The sequence below is a fragment of the Heterodontus francisci genome, chromosome 4 (genome assembly GCF_036365525.1).
Source record: "Heterodontus francisci isolate sHetFra1 chromosome 4, sHetFra1.hap1, whole genome shotgun sequence".
In the NCBI taxonomy this organism is placed as follows: Eukaryota; Metazoa; Chordata; class Chondrichthyes; order Heterodontiformes; family Heterodontidae; genus Heterodontus; species Heterodontus francisci.
In genome coordinates, this window is record NC_090374.1 from 51,518,489 (window position 1) to 51,539,674 (window position 21,186).

Consider the following 21,186-nt stretch of genomic DNA (forward strand, 5'->3'; position numbering starts at 1 on the left):
AAGGGAAAATTTCTCGAGCACATTGGTGTTTCTTCCCCCTATTTAGGGAAAAGCTTATTTCCAGCTGTCTCCCTTCACAATAACTAGATTGTTTCCAAAAGGTTAGGAAGATGGACAAGTCTGACTTTGAAGCACAGCAGGCACTGTGACTGAACAGAGCAAACATTTCAGGAAACTGTAATTGTACAACTTTGTGGTTTCTCCTAAAACTAATAGATGGCCAATATATTGGACACACTTAAAATGACTTTTTGTAAGTAACTTCCCATTTGCATCCATGAGTAGCCACTTTAAGCAATGACGTAAAAGTATATTTTTAAACCTACAAACCTGACAATTGAAGTTAATGTTCAGTTACCTGGAAAGATAAAATTGCCACAGTGGTACCCCTGGATCAATTCGTTTCGGCATACTTTCATCCAGTCCTGTTCCAGATTTAGGCATTTCCAAGGTGTTATCCTGTGAAGATGGTTCTGCTATCCAGCGACTATGAGCATGAACCAGAACTAATCCTAGAGACTGGGCCCAGAGAGGGATAAAAAAAATCCATAACTATTTATCTATCCACAAGTTATGACTGTTCGATAATCTCACTGGACTATCAACAAACTACAAAATTCAATGGATTGGCTATTTCTTTAGAACGTTTTGCTTGTATGCATAATAGTGCAATATTTGCAAAACAAGTTAATTGGGTAGAACTCGACACAGTTAGCGAAATCTGTTAATTATTACACCTCATCTAGAAATGACAGAAGATGCCTTTCAATACTGACCATGATGACTTTTACCCTCTGTGTTACAGGATTTGGTTTGTTATCTTCCTCCTCCTCCAAGACACGAGCAAAATGGCCAAGCTGCCAAATTGGACGACCCTCGCGACTTTCTCGGGAAAGCTATGGAAGAAATTTGATGTTTAATTATCTTGAATGACAAAGTTGTTTCCTGAAAACTATCATTGTTTGCCATTTCATACTTCACTTGTAAGCTACTAAAGAGGTTCCAGTTTTGTTTGAAGATAAATTGAATTATGCAGCTCTCAATGAGTACATGTCAACAGGCAATAAAATCCTGCTAACAGTATTGGAAAAAATTCTAATTTCATGCTTACCTCTAATACCAGAGAGACACAAGCTGGGAAGAATGTCATGAAGACAAAGTAGTTTGCCAAAACAGACATGCACCCAAAGCAGCACATGATTTCTAGCTGTCGTACCCCTGAAGAAACAAAAAATATGGTGAACTTTCTCTTGTCCTGATTTTTAAATATTTCCACCTTCTGCACATTTTCTGGAGAGTGAGAGTGGGTTTATGCCAGCACTGCTTGAAAAATCACCGCTAAGTGATATTCAACCTTGCCTTCCTAACCTCCGAGGTGTTTCCTCAAGGGTCATTGAGAACAGTAACTCCCTCAATGAAAGTAGAGTTTCAAATCCACATTCTACCACAAAAATGGAACAGCTTATTAAGGACTAAAATGTACCTTACAACAAAACTCCTTTTAAACTTTAAATTTTCAGCAACTTCCTACAAAACTAACAGAAGTCAGTCACACACATGCATGCAAGGAGGTAGATTTCATGTGACCTACCAGACATAGTACCAACACCTATCACAAGACATTCCACCAGGGCATCAAGAGTGAAAGTGGGGCCCAGGATGGCCATCCCACGTGCAATATTTTCCCTCACTTCATCCTATCAAAATATGTACATTTAGTACCAGTTTACAGAAATAGCAAAGAACTGCAGACCTCACTAGTCTGCAAAAAAGTTCCAAACATCAAGAAAAAAAAATAAAATAAAATATGGGTTTAATTTTGCATTTAAAGACATTATAATTAAAAAATCTTCGAATATTAAATGATCAAAAAGCCATAATGACTACAATTAGTTCTACTGCTCACTGGTGCCATTTAGCATATAAAAGCGATCACAAAACCATGTTTCTCAAATAGATGGAAAACATTTCTAATCTGAAACCAAATCAAGCTCGAGAGCAGTACTGCAGTAAAGTTTTTCATCCACTTTTCACATTATAATTTAGAAATACATTTTTCTTCAGTTTACATATATTACTAAAGTACATCACAACTTTTGAGTGTACTACCATATTAATTTTAGCTTTCAGCCAAGTAGTTTGGAACGGTACACTTTTAATGCAGTGGTCAATTAAATACTAGATGTGAATAACATTTATCAATATTAAAGGCAATGGGGAAGAAATTCATTCATGTAGCATGAAGCAGAGACTGCGGTGATTCCCTGGGGTCAAGCAGTGTTATGGGCTGCTACCTGAGGGGCCCCACTCAGCATTCTTCATTGATATCAACGCAGAATGCCACACAGGTAGTGGCTCACAGCGCCGTCTGCCACAGGGAAAATCAATGAAAGTCTGCACAGTGCCACTAGAAGTGGTGCTAAGCAAACAAATTTTATCCCCATTGTGTTTATTTGTAGCCAGCCCTCAGTCTGGATTTACCAACTTCATTTTAATCCATCTTTTGCTCAATGCCATCTGCAAAGAAGCACAGCCTGACAAATGTAGTACAATACCTGGCAATTGGAGCTCAGTGCAAATTTGGCCAGAGCACTAGCTTTGGACAAATCAATCAGCAGGAGGAAGAAAGGCAAGGCTTCACTGTGAAGAAATATGAATTTAAAGTTAATCTTGGTAAAAATGCTCCTATGAAACTCATACACAAATAAAATCCTTAGTTATCTTGAGCCCACAACCTTCTGACTCAGAAGGGAGAGTGCTACCGCTAAGCAAAGGTGTCAACCTATACAGTATTATGGGTATTCTGCACCAGAGATGCCATTTTATGGATGAGATGTTAAATTGAGGCCCTGTCTGACCTCAGATAGATGTAAATGATCCCACCATGGCACTATTCAAAGAAATGCTGGGCAATTCTTCCGGTACGTCGGCCGACATTCATCTGTCAACCATCACAACAACAGCTTAATTGGCGTTTTATTGGTGTGCAGACATTGGCTGCTGTGTTTCCTAAATTAAAATAGTGACTACATTTCAGAAGTACTTAACTGCTGTGAAGCACTTTGGGACATCCTGAGGTTGTGAATGACTCTTCAGAAATGCAAGGTCTTTCTTTTTATCTATCTGCAACTGCAGTTACTGGTCACTTAAAATGTCAACATATATTGTATATTCTGTTAAATATTGAATAATCTGGTCTTCTGCTGTCTTAAAAATTACACAAGCTAGCCCAAAAAGTGCAGCTATGAACGTAGTAATGTGAATACATCATATCCAAAATGTTCATGCAAAGTGAAATGTACAGTTGAGGTTCTTTGTACTCACTTGAGGCCAGTTAGTTCTTTATCCAGAAAGTGGATTACAACCGTACTAAAAACAAAGCTGGAGAAGATGGTGAAGAGACCAGCAATCCCTAAAACAAATTAAAAATTCAGTTGCATAGAACATAGTGTGCAAATAGGCATACATATTTAATATGTAATGGACAAGTTTAAATGTTAGTTTAGATTTAAGGGCATGCACTCAGTCACTGACCATACATTTAAAAAATGCTTAGACCATACCTAGCATATACTTAGAACCAAGCTGTCGGAGATTCTGGAATTGGAAGTATATGTACAAGATTGCTAAGCAGCGTGTGATGGTCAGGATTATGATATCACTGCTCAATATCTCCTGTGAAAAAGTTACAAGAGTGAAATTCAATTCAACATTAAAAAAAAAATCACATTTGCTCCAAGAGTTACATCATTTTAAACAAATCACTGCTAGTTACATGACCAGCTTTGCCTAAAATTTAAGCTCCCTAGAAGCAAATTTAAAATTTTCTCCAGATGAGGGGTAGACTCACCAATGCAAACATATTTCCAGTAGTTGCAGGTTAGAGATTAAGATTCTCAACTTTAAAAAAAAACACTGAGGAATTGTGCACAAGTAAAATTTAACTGTATTTGAGATTCAGGCAACAATTTGGGAAAGGAAAAACAAAGTACATAACTATTAGCAATTTAAATGTAGTAGCAAAGTAATGTTTAAATAACTTCTCAACATAGAAACTCGAGTCCAGAACCTCTGCTCCTTCTTTTGGGGGAAACTCAGGTGCAATAGAAGCAAAGGTTCCAGAAATTGGGGTGAAACTGGTTTCCATTTCTACCCTCGAGAGCAACCACAGAAAATTCCAGGGAGGGGATGGGGGCAAGGGTGCTTCTTACACCTGTCCCACCTAGCCTGATATCCAGGGCTCCCCTGGAAATGCCAGCAACACCTATTCTTGCAGAGAGGTGCAAGTGCCTTTCTGAACTGCTTATGGGTCACACAAAGTCAGATTCAAATGTCAATGGATTTCAGAGGCCCCAATTCTAATGGCAACTGATTCCAGAGGGTGGAGGCGCCCACGAAAGGAATCCCACAGATAAATTCCATTGCAGTTCTACAAGCTTTGGCCTTCTTTCTTCACTTATCACCTCTCATGCCCTTTGAGATCAACCTGTCCATGAAACTCGCCTCCAGCTCTCAATACTATTTCCACTAAACTGCTGATTACCCAACTTCCCTTCCTGGGCCCCCATACTAGCAGACATTGTAAACAGTTCCATATTCTTGGAAACTGTCCCCATCCTTTCAAAACAGCTTTTGTTCCTCCACTTCACATAAACCATTCTCACTGTTTGCGCAAACTACTTGCCCCATCTCTAGCTTTTCCTCTCCAAAGTACTTGAATGCATTGTTACAACCAGGTGAGAAAGAGGTCTAGAATTCTCTTTCAGCCTTCACCTGGTCTTACTGTAACAGGGTTTTATTTTTAAACACACTGTTTTTAGCAACCCCCCTTGGTGAATCCTTGTTCACCGCTTTCCAATTATAAGGCAAAGAAACCAGCATAAGCAGGCTTTCTTAGGTTTAAAAGAAAAGTTGAAATTTAACAAACTCTAATTCGGTTAACGCCTACAGATACACGATGTGCCCATGCTAGCATATGCAATAGACACATGCAAATAAAGACAGAAAAGAGAAGATAAATAAAGTCAAAACGTTTGAGGCAACATCTAAAGGGTTTTGCTATGATTATTCAAGCTCACTGTAGAGTCCTTGATTGTAGGTAAATCTTGCTTTTCATTGGGGCCCAGTATTCTTCTTAAATCCTGTTTGCTGTAGGAGACTTTTCTCTTAGGGTTCATGCGTCTTCAGTGGATTCAGAGGCTCGTGAGAAAGAGATGGGAGCAGACAGGAGAGATCTTCCCAGTCCAGGAGCAAACTGATACTCCCCGTTCAAACTCTTTGTATAATTCAGAAAAAACCCAGGTTGCCAAGCAGGTTAGTCATGTGACTAACTGGTCTGACCACGTCTTGGATTGCATCACCTTAGCAGTCTCTGGAATGTTCCTCTGACACACAATACCTGGTGATCAAGGTCCATTGTGGATTGAATGGGTCAGGGAATGGTCCTTTGGTCCTCCATCTTTGTTAGAGTCAATCACACCAACTCCTCCAACACCACTCCTCAGTAGGACTGTTCTTGCTTGGCTATACACATTGTAGGCCAGTAATGGGTTCTCTTCCTACCCCAAACTATAACCTCTGGAGTCTCCCAAGGATCTAGCCTTAAGCCCTCAGGTACATACTGCCTCTTAGCAACATAATCCACAGGTATGAGATAAGCTTCTACATGTACTTACAACACCCACCACTTCTTTTGTTCCCCTCACAGCCACTATGTTCAGATTTATTGGCCAATATGCAGTTTGGGATTACGTGGAGTTACATGAAATTTACAGCCCAACTAGTCTGTGCTGTGTTTATGCACCATGAGCCTCCTCCCATCTTACTTCATCTAACCCCATCAACATATCCTTCTATTCCTATCTTCCTCATGTACTTATCTCGCTTCACCTTGAATATCTTTATGCTATTCACCTCAACTACTCTTTGCAGTAGTAAGTTCCATATTCTAACCACTCTCTGGGTAAAGAAGTTTTTCCTGAATTCCTTATTGGATGTGTTAGCGACCATCTTACATTTAAGGAAGAGTTTTCTCTCCCTATTTGCCCATCCTTCCCAATTCTCAGTGTCCTCATGTTTCTCTCAGTTTTCTTTTCTAATTCTCGGATTAAATCTTTGTTCAAAAGCAGCAATTGGCCTCTAATTTAACTGGGAAATAGATGAACAGAGAAGGAGGGCATTTGGCCACTCGAACCTGTTACACCATTCAATTAGATTATGACTGATCGGTATCTGAACTCCACCAACCTGCCGTGACTCCTAGTCTTTAATATCTCTGCCTACAATTAGCCTCTAATGTGGCTCACAATGTGCTAATCATTGCTTTCTTAAAGACATGGGCCAGGGTTGTACACAGCTTGAGCCGAGTAGCAGAACACACTGTACACTACATGGCAAAACAATTTAGTCCTTAGGTCACGCTTTGCGTTGAGCAGCAATTTTCTTCGGCAGTTGCTAAAACCTGCATCTACACTTTTGTTACCTCCAGACTCAACTACTCTAGTTCTCTCTCATCCACAAAATTCAGTTCATCTAAAATCCTGCTACCTGTAGCTTATCAAAGAACAAAGAACAGTACAGCACAGGAACAGGCCATTCGGCCCTCCAAGCCTGCGCCGATCTTGATGCCTGCCGAAACTAACACCTTCTGCACTTCCGGGGCCCATATCCCTCTATTCCCTTCCTATTCATATATTTGTCAAGATGCCTCTTAAACGTCACTATCGTATCTGCTTCCACCACCTCCCCTGGCAGCAAGTTCCAGGCACTCACCAACCTCGGTGTAAAAAACTTGCCTCGCACATCCCCTCTAAACATTGCCCCTCGCACCTTAAACCTATGTCCCCTAGTAACTGACTCTTCCACTCTGGGAAAAAGCTTCTGACTATCCACTCTGTCCATGCCGCTCATAACTTTGTAAACCTCTATCATGTCGCCCCTCCACCTCCGTCGTTCCAGTGAAAACAATCCGAGTTTTTCCAACCTCTCCTCATAGCTAATGCCCTCCAGACAAGGCAACATCCTCGTAAACCTCCTCTGTACCCTCTCCAAAGCCTCCACGTCCTTCTGGTGGCGACCAGAATTGCACGCAATATTCTAAGTGTGGCCTAACTAAGGTTCTGTACAGCTGCAACATGACTTGCCAATTTTTATACTCTATGCCCCGACCGATGAAGGCAAGCATGCCGAATGCCTTCTTGACTACCTTATCCACCTGCGTTGCCACTTTCAGTGACCTGTGGACCTGTACGCCCAGATCTCTGCCTGTCAATACTCCTAAGGGTTCTGCCATTTACTGTATACCTCCCACCTGCATTAGACCTTCCAAAATGCATTACCTCACATTTGTCCGGATTAAACTCCATCTGCCATTTCTCCGCCCAAGTCTCCAACCGATCTATATCCTGCTGTATCCTCTGACAATCCTCATCACTATCCGCAACTCCACCAACCTTTGTGTCGTCCGCAAACTTACTAATCAGACCAGCTACATTTTCCTCCAAATCATTTATATATACTACAAACAGCAAAGGTCCCAGCACTGATCCCTGCGGAACACCGCTAGTCACATCCCTCCATTCAGAAAAACACCCATCCACTGTTACCCTCTGTCTTCCATGACTGAGCCAGTTCTGTATCCATCTTGCCAGCTCACCTCTGATCCCGTGTGACTTCACCTTTTGCACCAGTCTGCCATGCGGGACCTTGTCAAAGGCTTTACTAAAGTCCATATAGACAACATCCACCGCCCTTCCTTCATCAATCATCTTCATCACTTCCTCAAAAAACTCTATCAAATTAGTAAGACACGACCTCCCCTTCACAAAACCATGCTGTCTCTCGCTAATAAGTTTGTTTGTTTCCAAATGGGAGTAAATCCTGTCCCGAAGAATCCTCTCTAATAGTTTCCCTACCACTGACATAAGGCTCACCGGCCTATAATTTCCTGGATTATCCTTACCACCCTTCTTAAACAAAGGAACAACATTGGCTATTCTCCAGTCCTCTGGGACCTCACCTGTAGCCAATGAGGATGCAAAGATTTCTGTCAAGGCCCCAGCAATTTCTTCCCTTGCCTCCCTCAGTATTCTAGGGTAGATCCCATCAGGCCCTGCACCAAGTCCCACTCCCTCATGACCCCTGTGCTTACTGACCTGTATTGGCTCCTGTTCTGGCAAAACCTCAAATTTAAAGAGGCTAGAAGTGCATCACCTAACTCCCTCCCACTCACCATTGGAGGCTGTGCCTTCAAGTCTGCAATTTCCTCCCTAAACCTCCACCTCCCTCGCTTCCTTCAAGATCTTCCTTACAATCCACCTCTCTGATCAAAGTTTTGGATATCCCCAATAGTTTGTCATTTATCTTCATTTATGCTGGTGAAGGATCTGGAAGCATTTTTCTACATTAAACACACTACATAAATGCAGCTTGTTGCATTTGTTCTTCAGCTATGAGGCAAAGTGCCACTCCAAAAACAGTGCACTTAGGCACGAGTTAAGATGTGGGTTTTTGTTTTTGCCTGGGTTGTTGGACCTGTGCAGAAGGATGGATACTCTCAAAAAACATCATCAAGTCACCCAGTTGAAACATGAAGTAAATTCTAGACGAACAAAAGTTTTTATACTTGGGTCACTATTTCTAGGCAAGATTTCAGGCAGCAAACATGACTTTACTGTACATAGAGCAACTAGAACAAATGTCCCTGTTTTGGTTAAGATAAAAATTCAACTGAAATAAGAAACTGAGCTGTGTGTAAAGAATTTTGTGGACATAGCAAGAATGTTTAACAAATGTTATTGTAACTAGCTTCAAAAGGAGATCTGTTATTTTGGAAATATTTAGCTGGCAATTTAAAGTAACTTATTCAACGTTCAATAGTAATGTTAGTAAAAAAAAAAAAGATCGAGTTATATAGCTGGAAAGATGCATTTTGCTTTAAAACAATAGTGTTTAAATATTAAGTAACAGTAGTTAACTTCTATTACATAAACTTGAAGCACTCACTTCCTTAAATGATCAAGACTTTAAACTCAATTTTCTCAACTCTGGTTTTGAATTGCACACAGGAAGCACCCTTTTCAAAATGTGAGTTTAAAAACTGCTCTAAAGATAAATCTAGTTTTCGATTTTAAATCATGTTTAATGAGGCCCCTAAAAAAGGAAAAAAAAAAAAAGATACCAATAGTGGTGGTGGTGCTCTTACCTCTTCAATCTTTGGACATTCAAAATTCCATCCACAAATCTGATTATTTCCAGTAAACATATTCATGGACATCATGCAAATAGTGATCGTAACCGTTCCCACAATCACCTCCCAAGGATGGGAGGCAACAAAAAGTCCATGCATGCGGAACAACCTGGACAGCATTTTTCCTTTCTTGAATCTGTTTAAGAAGGTGGAAGAAAATAATTAAATGTAAAAAGTTAAAAATATTATTGCACTATTGGTACCCAATAAAAAGTGATCTTTAGAATGGAATACAGGAAAAAGGGCTCAACTGTCAATAATATTCTATGTAGTAAAGGTTCTATAATTTTTGGAAGGCTATTCAATTCCTACTTTCGCCACAAGTCAAAAGCTACCTGGGTATCTCATGCTTCCACCAATCTTGCTCTCAACTGGAAGCAGAACAATTATCCTTACCTCAATAAAGGATATACTTGCCTTAAAGAGGGTGCAAAGGTTCACTTAACCGATCCCTGGATGAGAGGGTATCAAAGAGGAGAGATTGAGTAGAATCGGCCTATATTCTCTGTGGAGTTTAGAAAAATATGACCTCATTGAAACAAATAAAATTCTTAAGAGGCCTTGAGAGAGCAGATACTGAGAGACTGTTTCTCCTGACTAGAACTAGGTGTCAGACTAAGGGGTTGGCCATTTAAAGACCAAGATGAGAAGAAATTTGTTGACTCAAGATGGTTGTGAATCCTTTGGAATCTTCTATCACAGAGGGCTGTGGATGCTCAATGATTACACTCAAGACTTGAGATCGATATATTTTTGGGCACTATGGAAATCTATGGAGATGGGCTGGGGTGGGGGGGCGGGGAATGTTGAGTTGATTAAAGAAATTCAGCCATGAACTTAATGGCAGAGCAGGCTTGATGGAATAAATGGCCTACTCTTGCTCTTATTTCTTTTGTTATGTACCTCTGCATGGCTGGCTTTTTAATGGTCTCTCAATAAGAAATCCCACTTTTGTACATGGAGGGAAAAGGCACCCCAAACTCACTGGTTTCGTAGCAAATTTCAGATTTCATTATTGTCAAATCGAAAAAAGTATTTGATGCCTGTTATTTCACAAGTGTACAGAATTTATTCCAGGAGAATTACTACTCCCATGAGTCACCAATACCAATGATTCCTAGCAGCAGTGTGAAAGACCCCTTTGTACTTCTAGTAACTATTTAGTAGTATAATACAAAACAGCCCATATCTTCACAAAAAATTAGCTAAGTAAATGAAACCCAAACAAACCATGCTTTAACAATCAGTACACTTTTTCCACTGACTAGCAGCAGTACTATAACAATTACTGAATTTTGCAACAAAAAAGCCAAAGTTCGGTATTAAGATTTAAGTTAAACTGCACAAACGTAGCACACTGCTTATGAGTATTAGTCAATTTATTTTAATGGAGCTGTTGAATACAACTTTTATTCCACTAGTGCAGGAGATCTTTCATATCATAATCACAACAGCACAGAAGGGGGCCATCTGGCCAGTCATGTCTGTGCTGGCTCTCTGCAAGAGCAACTCAGCTAATACCAGTTCCCCACCCTTTCCCAGTAGCCCCGCAGATTTCTCTTCAGATAATTATCCAATTCCCTTTTGAAAGCCACTATCACAGAAATGTTACAGCACAGGAGGAGGCCGTATGGCTCATCATGTTCTCTGAATGAGATCCCTTGTGGGACCTTGTCAAAAGCCTTGCTAAAATCCATGAACACCACATCAACTGCACTACTCTCATCAATCCTCCTTGTTACTTCTTCAAAAAATTCAATCAGGTTAGTCAGACAAGATCCTCCCCAAACAAATCCATGCTGACTAGCCTTGATTAATCCATGCCTTTCTAGGTGACAGTTCATCCTGTGTCTCAGAATTGATTCCAATAATTTGCCCACGACTGAAGTTAGACTGACTGGCCTGTAATTATTCTGTCTCTCCCTTGCTCCCTTTTGAAACAGAGGTACAACGTTAGCAGTTCTCCAGCACTACACCGGTATCTAGTGAGGACTGGAAAATGATGGACAGCCCCTCCACTATTTCCTCCCTGGCTTCTTTTAACAGCCTGGGGGTACATTTCATCTGGTCCTAGTGATTTATCCACCTTCAAGGATGCTAATCCCATTAATACTTCCTCTCTCCTCATGTTTATCACATCCAATACTTCACACTCTTCATTAACTACAATATCTGCATCGTCCTCCTGTTTTGTGAAGACAGCCGCAAAGTATTCATCAAGAACCATACCAACATCTTCTGCCCCTGCACATAGATTACCTTTTTGGTCTTTTATGGGCCCTACTCCTTCCTTTGTTATCCTCTTAATGTATTGATAAATATTCTTTGGATTCACCTTGATTTTACTTGCCATTTTTTTTTCATGCCCTCGGCTTTCTTAATTTCCTATTTGATTTCACTCCTCCACTTTCTAGATTCCTTTCTTATATGTGGGCATATAGGATCACAGGTCAGTTAGCACAGATCAGCTCACATTCAATAACCCGTTAGAAATGTTTTAAAAATAAATTAGGTGTGAAAATACTTAAAGATAACCTGTAAAGACACTTGTTTAAAAAAAAATCAATTTGTGCTTTAAAACTGTAGCCCATAGCAAAAAACAACGAAGTGGGAAATCATCAAATTCTGAACAGGGCATTTCAAATCCTGAGATCTATGCATGTCAGAAGCAGCCCTTTATTGGCGTATCAAATTAGGTCTCAGGTGAAAACCTAAGATTCTTCACTAGAAAGAATGTCATGTTTTCGACTAAACAGAGCATAAAAAAAACTTGGGCATTAATTTTTTACAAGCAACATCAGCATAACTGAAATTCATAACTCATTTATGCTCAAATACAGGTGGCGCTCATTAAAAGCAATATCTATGCCAGACTTGCTTAGTTGGCATCATACCATACCAACTCAAACACCATGCAGTTGGTACAAAATTATACTTCACCATAACGAAATGCTACATTGTATGACAATGAGCAAATCTCTGCGGATTTGAGGTTTATGCTGTTTGGTGGGAAGATGGCCAACTGCAGTGAAAAGATTTTAGAAAGAAATTACAGTAACGCTCCCTGGAGGCAGAAGTCTCGAGATCATTTCTTCCACATGAAAGTTTTACTTATGCACTGCAGTTCTATAAACAAATGTTTACATTCTCCCCTTCGCGGTTAGTTTAACATAAATCACACAAACACCTACCCTAGTAGAAACAGGCATGAGAGGAAGAAAAAAAGATGAGCCTAAACATTTGTTCGGATAGCGTATTAAAAGCTGAATTTTTTTTTGGCTACTTATGCCTTTGGTTATCAAGTTTGTGACTGGGCAACATTACATGCTAGGTATAAGTAGCACATCTGAATAATAAATCTTTTTTCAAACAAATGGTTTTGAATTCTGAATATGAGAAGAAAGCAAGCTGCTATAATTGTCCACCTTTGGGTGTCACATGCTTTGAGCTAGATGGTCAGTGAGGCAAAAATATGCAATTCATAATAGCTTAAATGTCAAAATTGTACTCAAAAGTATTATTTCTTGTTCTAGCTTGTGTTTATTTGAACAAAAACAAACAGGGAAAAGACAAATCAATTTCCACACAAAAACTTTCTGTAAACCAATTATTTTGATGTTGAGAAATGAGAAGTCAAAATTAAGTACAGGTGTTCTGACTGTCCACGCAAGAAATTAAGCAGGCAATATCGTAAATGTGCCTTATATAAATTTCACTTGGTAAAATAGTTACATTTTTTACAGCACGGAAAAAAAAAAAAGCACACTTCCACTTGCAGAGAAAGAGAAATCATACTGATGCATGTTGGAATACTGCAGGCACAGATGTATTTTGTAACTCCCAATAGTCATGGGTAAAATAGCAATGCAAACTCCAGTCTTGAGCAGCTGAGGCTTCCAAGTAAAAAGACAAGTTGTTAATTGTTTAAGCAAATTCAATCAGGTTATTGTGAAATGTGTTTGTTTTTGTTAAAAACTTTATGTTGAGTCTGCAGTCGGCAGGCTGAGGGGGAAAATGTGCAATTTTTTTGTTATTAACAACTTGATTGATTCACATTTTGGTATATAGTCTGGATATGCACCTCAAGTGCTGTAATCTGCAGGACTATAGACCAAATGGTGGAAAATGGGATTAGAATATGTGGATTGTTTTTCGGCTGGCACAGACACGATGGGCCAAGTGGCCTCTTTCTGTGCCTTAAACTTTCTATGATTCTATATGTTGCCCTGACAGTCAGGACTAGTTGTTTTCTTGACTCCCTAATTTCTTGTTCATCGTTTCCTAGAAACTTTCCTCATTTGATGGATATGCTCCTTATCTCCTCCATTCTAACCCATTAGATGAAGGATATTACAAAATAGAAAAAGATGCAGCACTGATTCATCACTTCATTACAGAGATGACAAGGTTATGGCTAGGAAGAGATGCCACAGCTTTATTCCACTGAAGGAACATTAAAAAGTCTTCAAAACTATTAACAAATAGTGATAAATTGTTTTCACTGGTTAGTCAGACAGTAGCAAAGGTAGAAATTTCAGATCGCTAAAGAATTAAAGGAGATTCGAATTTAATATAGACAAAGTGCAGTTAGAAAGTGAAATTTTCTGCAATGACTGGCGCTGAACTAGAATTCATTCATTCTTTTCAAAAGGAAAATAGATAACTGGTTGAAAAAGTATAAGGTTTCTCCATGATTCTATCAGACTTCATAAGCCAAATGTCCTTCTATGGATAAGCAGCCACAGTAATTTGAAATTTGTTAAAGAAGCAGTGTATTCACTATGAATTTAACAGTAAAATAGATTTTTTTTAAAAAAAAGTGATTTTGAAGGAAATGGCAGAGGTTACAAAATCCATTTTGGCACAAAGCTTTGCTGTGGGGCTATAAAATCAAGAAATACTGCCTGAAGTGTGTTTATCACCCAAGAATACAAACAAGTTACAGCAAGTTATACCATCAGTACAGAGGAATGTGGAAATTAATTTACTCTTAGGAGACACCAAGATTGATCATGTACTTGAGCTGTAGAATGGGAGATGAAGTAGAAAAAAATGACAAATTGTTAATTCAGTCCGTGTAGGTGGCCATACAGAAACAGCACATTTCAAAACATTAAATGTCATTGTTGGTCTGCCTTAACTGTAGACAGCTGCAAAAAGATACTTTTCTAGATTAACAATCAGGATCCACTTTAAAAAGGCTGAAGCTACACGGCAAATTATTGTTATCTCCTTTGGCTTAATTTACAATAACACAAACTCCTCACCTAATCACTAGTTTGATTTACACTTCTCTATTCTTTTCAACCTTGCACTGAGCAAGATCACAAATCTAGGGTTCAATTTAAAATATTACTAAGAATCTAACCTTTAGAGTTATAAATGATGAATTTCTGTTGTGCTAAAATGTATTTTTAAAATTATACTCATTGTTCAGTTCATTTTAAAAACAGAACAGACTGCACTTTTCACCACAGCTTTCACTATCTTTACTGGTGGTATCGTCAAGTCTTACTGCCAGGGAAACAGTCAGTCCTTTTTGTACTAACCAACAGCAAAAGTGGAAATTCCAAACTTCCCTTTCAGGAATCCCCAGACACCTTTGTTACCTCACTAACAAATATGAGAAAGGAGTGTGAATGCAAGACAAAATAATCCAACTGTTATTTACAACTACAGTAATGAAACAGGAACTTTGATTAGGCTGTTTAGCCATACATGGCAATAAAGAGATAGGGACGGACAAAGAAAGCAGAACAAAAATGGACCAGAGCAGATTTACTTGATATATTGTGTGGTATTCTGCTGAGGTTCTAGTGCCAACCTAAATTTAATGCAGTATTGGGGGGTGCGACAAGAGGGGGAAAACTATATTGAAGGAAATCATTACACAAACATCTTGCTCCTAATCACAGGCCATCATTAATAGAGTCAGGGTCATACAGCATAGAAACAGGCCCTTCGGCCCATGGCGTCAATGCCAACCATAATGCCAATCTATACTAATCCCACCTGCCTGCATTAATTCCATATCCCTCTATGCCTTGCTCATTCAAGTACCTGTCCAAATGCCTCTTCAATGTTGCTGCTGTTCCTGCCTCCACCACCTCCTCAGGCAGTTCATTCCAGATACCCATTATTCTTTGTGTGAAAAATTCACCCCTTTGATCCTCCTCCCTCTCATCTTAAATCTATGCCCTCTAGTTTTAGTCACCCCTACCATGGGAAACAGACTCTGGCTATCTACCCTATCTATACCTCATAATTTTATATATCTCTATCATGTCCCCTCACAGCCTCCTTCGCTCCAGGGAAACCTAGCCTATCCAATCTCTCGTTATAACTCAAGCCCTCCAAACCAGGCAACTTCCTTGTGAATCTTTTCTGCACCCTCTCTAGCTTAATCACATCTTTCCTGTACTGCGGCGACCAGAACTGCACACAGTACTCCAAATGCAGCCTAACCAACGTTATGTACAACTGTAACATGACGTCCCAACTCTTGTACTCAATGCCTTGGCCGATGAAGGCAAGCATGTCATATGCCTTCTTCATCACCCTGTCTAACTGTGTTGCCACTTTCAGGGAACTATGTACTTGCACCCCAAGGTCTCTCCGCTCAACAACACCCCCTAGGGCCCTGCCATTCACTGTATATGTCCTGCCCTGGTTTAACTTCCCAAAACGCATCACTTCACACTTGTCTGTGTTAAATTCCATTTACCACTCCCTTGCCCACTTTCCAGTTGATCTATATCCTGTTGTAACCTTAGACAACCTTCTTCACTGTCCACTATACCACCAATTTTGATGCAAACTTACTAATCATGCCCCTTACATTCACATCCAAGTCATTAATATATATGACAAACAGAGGGCCCAGCACCGGCCTCCAATCTGAAAAACAACCCTCCACTACCACCCTCTGCCTCCTATCACCAAGCCAATTTTGTATCCAATTTGCTAGCTCACCCTGGATCCCACATGTTCGAACCTTCTGGACCAGCCTACCATGCGGGACCTTGTCAAAGGCCTTGCTAAAGTCCATGTAAACAACATCCATCACCCTGCCCTTGTCAATCCTCTTGGTCACCTCTTCAAAAAACTCAATCAAATTCGTGAGACACAATTTCACACGCACAAAGCTATGCTGACTGCCCCTAATCAGACCATGCCTTTCCAGATGCATATAAATCCTGTCTCTCAGAATCCCTTCCAATAACTTTCCCACCACTGATGTAAGACTCACCAGCCTGTAGTTCCCTGGCTTATCCCTGCTGCCCTTCTCAAACGAAGGTACAACATTAGCTATTCTCCAGTCATCCGGTACCTCACCCGTGGCTAACGATGATACTAAAATCTCTGCCAGGGGCCCAGCAATCTCCTCCCTTGCTTCCCATAGCATCCTAGGATACACCTGGTCAGGCCCTGGGTATTTATCCACCCTAATGCACTTCAAAACCTCCAACACCTCCTCCTTTGTAATGTTGATATGCTCCAGGATAATCCCTCCCTTGAACTCACTAGCTTCCATGTCCTCCTCCACAGTAAATACGGACGAGAAATATTCATTTAAGACCTCGCCCATTTCCCGTGGCTCCACACATAGATTGTCACACTGATCCTTAAGGGGGATCTACTCTCTCCCTAGCTACCCTTTTACTCTTCATATACTTACAGAATTAATGCAACACACGCGAATATACAAAGCCGTTTAAGTTATTCCAATTACTAATGGGGTCAATATTTTCCACATCACAGAATCAGAATTATTACAGCACAGGAAGCCACCATTCAGCCCATCGTGTCTGGCTCACAAGGAGACGGTGCATTCACCTTAGTGCCATTCCCCCGCCTTCTCCACGTAACCCAGCACATTCTACCTTTTTAAGAAAACATTCCAATTCCCTTTTGAATGCCTCGATTGAACCTGCCTGCACCACACACTCAAGCAGTATGTTTCAGACCTTAACCACTTGCTGAGTGAAAATGTTTTCCCTCATGTCACTTTTGCTTCTTTTGCCAATAACTAAGTCTGTGCCCTCTCGTTCTCAGTCCTTTCACAGTCTATATTGATCAGTAAAGTTTATATCTAGATCAAGACCAATAATCTGTAGACAGTATTCTCCCAGTTATGATGCAAATGGAAATAATATCGACTAATCTTTTTTCTTCTCAGGGTGTAACAAAGAAAGCATATGGTCAAGTATATAGCAGACTGAGGGGCGCTCAACCAGCTACGCTATTTTGGTTGGAGCAGGAGGGATGGAAGGGGTTAGCCACGAAACAAAAATGATACAGTAAAATCTGATGTATACCCTCATATCTTTGAACCAGTTTTGAATGACACCTTTACTAAAAATAGAAATCTTCATTTATAGCGACATTTTATTGAAAGCTAGAATATCTAGTATTATTTGGTTTTGCTCATCAGTAAAAGAATGCAAAACAAATCAAGAAAGCAAAAATCATCTAGACATCCAAGTGCTAACATTTAGCTTGGGTGGCAATTCCTACCTGGTTTAAATTAAAACAAATAGAATTGCCTTGCGAATGGCTCACATTAAATATGTAAAATCACCATACATGTTAAAAACAACACTGGATGTGGTCCAGAAGCAGAGGGACCAACATATATTTTCCTTTGGTAGCTCCAATGAAAAATAAGAGGCAGTTGAGTCAGCAATACGGGCTTTCAAAGCATTCTTTAAATGGCATAAAAAAGGGAGGGGAATAAACTCACTTTGAATTTAAATACAAATCGAACACACTAATTCAAAACAGGACGGCAACCAGCAAAACGGATCAGCATCGAAACAGCAGCCGTACATGAGATTGAAGCCGCTTCCTGGCGGGGACAGCGGATACTGCCGGGAGAACATGCCCCTGTATAGTTGCTATGGACGGTGGGTCACCTTCAAGGGAGGTGGAAGGGTCTCAATAGTTTCACCCGTACCTGGAACCACAGCCCTGCTGATGATGAACATCCCCACACACCCCACCCCAACGGAGGAGGGGGTGGGGGGCGCTCCCGTTAAAATTCAGCGAAAACAAGTGGCGCCAGTTACATCACAGTCACCGACTCAACAGGCTTCCATCAGGACCTGTCCCAGGCCTGGCTGCAGCGATGCCTTACAGCAAAACCCGAACTACTATTGAAAAATAACCAACGCTTTACTCACCCGAACTTAAAACAAACCACCGAAAACAGTTTAAAACGTTCAAATTAAAAACTGCAGTCAGTCTTCCGCCTGTCACTGCCTCCTCACTCACAACGGCAGCCCCAACTGCACTTTGATCAGCTAAAATGGCAAGCGCCCATCGCCCGATCTGTTCTTCCATCTGATTGGCTAAGGGATCCGAACGTGGACGTCACACTCCTCCGGATTGGACGATCGTCCCATGTTAGGGAATCTTGCGAGGACAAGCGAACCAATAAAAACCGGAGGGTTAAGTCTGCGCTGGTCCTGATTGGCCTAACGCAGACAGACGCAAGGGAACTTGCGACCTGTGTGAATATATCATCATAAGCAGCAGCGTATCAGAATAATGATAGTCTTGCAAGGTCTGAGGTTTCAAATGTGATCGTTGTTTCTCCTCACGTTTTGTATTCATTGTGGCTACTTATATATCGAATTTCGATACTATAAAATATTGTATATGGCATGCACTTCTTGTTAACAGACCTTCTTACTCTTGGAATTCTCACCAATCTTTTATGTAAATATTTTATAATGGAAAACTTCTACATGTCAACATTTTATCATGGTAAAAGGGTAATTTTGAAGGTGGTGTAGTTCAATTAGAAACAAGGGTCTTACATCCAGCCAAAGGAAACTATAATGGTATGAGGGGCAAATTGGCCATGGCGGTTTGTTTAGTTTAGTTTAGAGATACAGCACTGAAACAGGCCCTACGGCCCACCAGGTCTGTGCTGACCATCACATCAACCACCCATTTATACTAATCCTACACTAATTCCATATTCCTACCACATCCCCACCTGTCCCGATATTTCCCTACCACCTACCTATACTAGGGGCAATTGCTAATGGCCAATTTACCTATCAACCTGCAAGTCTTTGGCATGTGGGAGGAAACCGGAGCACCCGGAGGAAACCCACGCAGACACAGGGAGAACTTGCAAACTCCACACGGGCAGTACCCAGAACTGAACCCGAGTCGCTGGAGTTGTGAGGCTGCGGTGCTAACCACTGCGCCACTGTGCTGCAGTACATTAAAAGGTATGATGACAGACAGGCAATGGCTAACGTTTAAAAAAACTACTACATTGTTTACAAGAAAAATACATTCCTTTCATGCACAAAAACCCAGCAAGGAAAGTGTTCCAACCGTGGCTAATGAAAGAAATCAAGGATTGTATTAGAGCAAAGGAAGAGGCGTATAAAGTTGCCAAAAAATGGCAGGTCTAAAGATTGGGAGCATTTCAGAATTCTGCAAAGAAGGACCAAGAAAAAGATTAAGAAAGGGAAAATAGAATGAGAGTAAACGAGTGAGAAACATTAAAAACAGACTGTAAAAGCTTCTATAGGTATGTAATAAGAAAAAGATTAGCAAAGACAAATGTGGGTCCATTACAGGTGGAGTTAGTGGGGAATAGGGAATAGGCAGAGAAACTGAACAAATGCTTCATTTCTGTCTTCATGGAGGAAAATACTAAAAACCTCCCAGAAATAATGGAGAATCAAGGGACTAGTGTAAATGGGGAACTGCAAGCTATTAATATTAGTAAAAAAAAGTACTAGAGAAATTAATGGGACATAAAGTGGTTAAATCCGCTGGACCTAATGATCAACATCACAGACTGTTGAAAGAGGTGGCTGTAGAGTAGTAGATGCTGTGGGAGGAAACCGGAGCACCCGGCAAAAACCCACGCAGTCACAGGCAGTACCCAGAATCGAACCCGGGTCACTGGAGCTGTGAGGCTGCGGTGCTAACCACTGTGCCACTATGCCGCCCATTATAACCTATGGTTCTCCGGCAACGGTGCCAGAACCACTGGCCCTCTGGGCCTGGCTGTGAGAGTCCGTCCTGAAGCAGACATACTCGCTGGCCCTCCGGTGCAGGGCATTGGTGACCTCCCTGATGCAGCGGTGCACTGCTGACTGTGTGACCCCACAAAGGTCTCTGGTGGGCCCCTAAAAGGCTGCAGAGGCGTCAGGCTTGAGAACCGCTGACACTATGAGGAACAAAGGCATGGGATGTCCACCGGAGCCCATGGGCTGCAGGTCATCCTTGAGCAGGTCACAGAGACGTGTCACCGCCCTCTCTATATGCGCAATCTCCTCTGACACTGGTGCTCCGACATTCGATGGCATGTCACGTGGGGCCTGTAGATGCATGGCAACCATAATGGCGGGCTCCCCAGGGGGGCTGCTGCTCACGAACGGGTGCCTCTACGTGGATCAACCTGCCTGTTGGTATTGCCTCTGGCACATACGGATCCTCACGTGCAGAGGATCACACAATGTAGGATGAGCCAGACCTATTTCCATGTGATAAATAAAGTTGAACCCGGCATGTATTCGAAGGTTCCTAACAGAGCATGGATTGGTGTTGACGGGTACGTCAGCTGCTTTCCTGGATCAACTATGTGGCGTGCCATGGTATTGCCCATCTTGGCCAACACTCAGAGTGGCACAACGTGATCACATCAAGGTCCTACCAGCTGATTCGATTGCCCCCACCATCCATAACACCTTAATGCTCCTGCCCTTTCTGGCACCCTCCCCACACACACAGGGTGCCTAGTGTGCCATTGACCCCTCACAGACACAGCGCGTACACTGTTAATGGAGGGATGGTACACAGTACCTCCCATCATGCTAGCACAGTTTTCCCTCCAGTAATTCCAGATCCCCTTCCTTTAAGAAGGTAGAGTTAGACCCCTGCATATCCCCCTCCCTCCTCCCTTCCAG

The 21,186-nt window shown here is 41.2% G+C and overlaps 1 protein-coding gene across 1 annotated transcript in view; it reads right to left on the reverse strand.

The window, feature by feature from the left end:
• hmgcra (3-hydroxy-3-methylglutaryl-CoA reductase a) overlaps nucleotides 1-18,585 on the reverse strand; it is a 41,406-nt gene extending 22,821 nt beyond the window's left edge. Inside the window, exons 1-9 of the mRNA XM_068029508.1 lie at nucleotides 18,430-18,585; nucleotides 9,203-9,383; nucleotides 3,564-3,675; nucleotides 3,325-3,412; nucleotides 2,556-2,640; nucleotides 1,592-1,697; nucleotides 1,112-1,218; nucleotides 777-896; nucleotides 359-519 (exon numbers count right to left, since the gene is read on the reverse strand). Coding sequence (XP_067885609.1) covers nucleotides 359-519; nucleotides 777-896; nucleotides 1,112-1,218; nucleotides 1,592-1,697; nucleotides 2,556-2,640; nucleotides 3,325-3,412; nucleotides 3,564-3,675; nucleotides 9,203-9,367 — 944 coding nt within the window. The 5' untranslated portion in view covers nucleotides 9,368-9,383; nucleotides 18,430-18,585. The remainder of the gene's footprint in view (nucleotides 1-358; nucleotides 520-776; nucleotides 897-1,111; nucleotides 1,219-1,591; nucleotides 1,698-2,555; nucleotides 2,641-3,324; nucleotides 3,413-3,563; nucleotides 3,676-9,202; nucleotides 9,384-18,429) is intronic.
• Nucleotides 18,586-21,186: the final 2,601 nt, after the last annotated feature.